Source organism: Electrona antarctica (genome assembly GCF_951216825.1).
Source record: "Electrona antarctica genome assembly, chromosome: 22".
Classification (NCBI taxonomy): Eukaryota; Metazoa; Chordata; class Actinopteri; order Myctophiformes; family Myctophidae; genus Electrona; species Electrona antarctica.
In genome coordinates, this window is record NC_136805.1 from 13,650,607 (window position 1) to 13,652,039 (window position 1,433).

Sequence of the window (1,433 nt, forward strand, 5' to 3'; positions counted from 1 at the left end):
TGTAATAAAGGCAAAGGTTTGAAAAAACCCATTATATTGATATTAAATCATATCGCCCAGCCATACTTGAAACATCAAGGAGGGAGTGTAAAGTACTTCTCAATTAAAATAAGAGTATGCAACACCAATCAAAATTTAATCATACACTAGTACTCTCTAAGGCTAATGGAAAAAAACACTTCCTTTTTTTTGCTGGGTGTCAGCCTAAACATCCCACAGAGAAATGAAAGAAATGTATGCTGATTGCATCCTGTGCCTGATTATAGACAAACTACTTTGAAAGCCATTATGATGGAGAAACAGGGTCTTTAAGCACAACACCTGATGGCAGGTATAATAATCCCCATGAACACGCACGTAATTACCCACCGTTTAGAATCAGAATGTCAAGAAGAAAAAGATTAGCACCATCACATAACAGCGTAGAAAATAGTAAAATACAAAAGTAGGCTACGTGAATCAAAGAGCAGGTCGTATGACTGTGTATGCCTGTGTGTTTCTCTCTCTCTCTCTTTAAGTGCGTACAGTTTATAAAGCATAAGTGCTATTGATGGAGTCGATAGGGAGATGTATTTATCAACGGACTTCACTGTTGCAGATTTTCATGACATTTGAACAAATTGCTACGGCACCCCCCACCCCCTTTCTGCCCACCCCATGCATTGCATGTCATCTTTTATAAAGATGATAAAACACTGAACATATCTCCTTGAAAGTCGGATAGAAACACAATACTGCCCTTAACCCATTTTGACCTGAGATCAGATTCTAAAAATGTCGATTTTTCAAAAATAGCAGACCTACAAGCTTGTAGCGCGCCACTCGGTGGCGCGCTATGAGCTTGTAGATCTGCTATTTTTCAATAGCTAAAGCATAACATAATGCTAACACCAAAAGGGGTTCCCGCCCAAAACGGGTCAACTGAACTGAACCATTGGTAGCTTACCACTGGAAAATGTAAAACATGGAATGTGCAACTGGAATAGAAATGGTGTCAGCAGGCGGTTGATGACTTACAGCTTCATAGTCAGCCAACTCCAACCGGGCTTTGTTTTGCATTGTCCTCTTGCACAGGTAGACAGCTGGAGAGAGAGAGAGAGTAAAATCAATACATACATTAATTCAATTTCCGAGGTTTATACCTAAAATAACATAAACAACATTGGGCATAGATGGAAATTGCAAGAGAGAGAGAGAGAGAGAGAGAGAGAGAGAGAGAGAGAGAGAGAGAGAGAGAGAGAGAGAGAGATTATATGTCTCTTCATACAGAACGTGTTTGAATCGTAAACTGTATGTCTTTATCCTTATGCACATGTAGAAAACCACTGAGGAGAATGTGGACGGGGAGAGCGTAGAGTCACAGGCATAAGGAGCAGGCACACAGAGCAAGAGAAAAACATTGTCGACAAAGTCTTAACTGAAATAAAAGTGCT

The 1,433-nt window shown here is 40.0% G+C and overlaps 1 protein-coding gene across 2 annotated transcripts in view; it reads right to left on the reverse strand.

Annotated features, from left to right (window-relative positions):
* rgs7b (regulator of G protein signaling 7b) overlaps positions 1-1,433 on the reverse strand; it is a 120,574-nt gene that overhangs the window by 26,208 nt on the left and 92,933 nt on the right. For both annotated transcript variants that reach the window (XM_079492964.1, XM_079492963.1), the window contains exon 7: positions 1,018-1,082. In XM_079492964.1, coding sequence (XP_079349090.1) covers positions 1,018-1,082 — 65 coding nt within the window. The remainder of the gene's footprint in view (positions 1-1,017; positions 1,083-1,433) is intronic.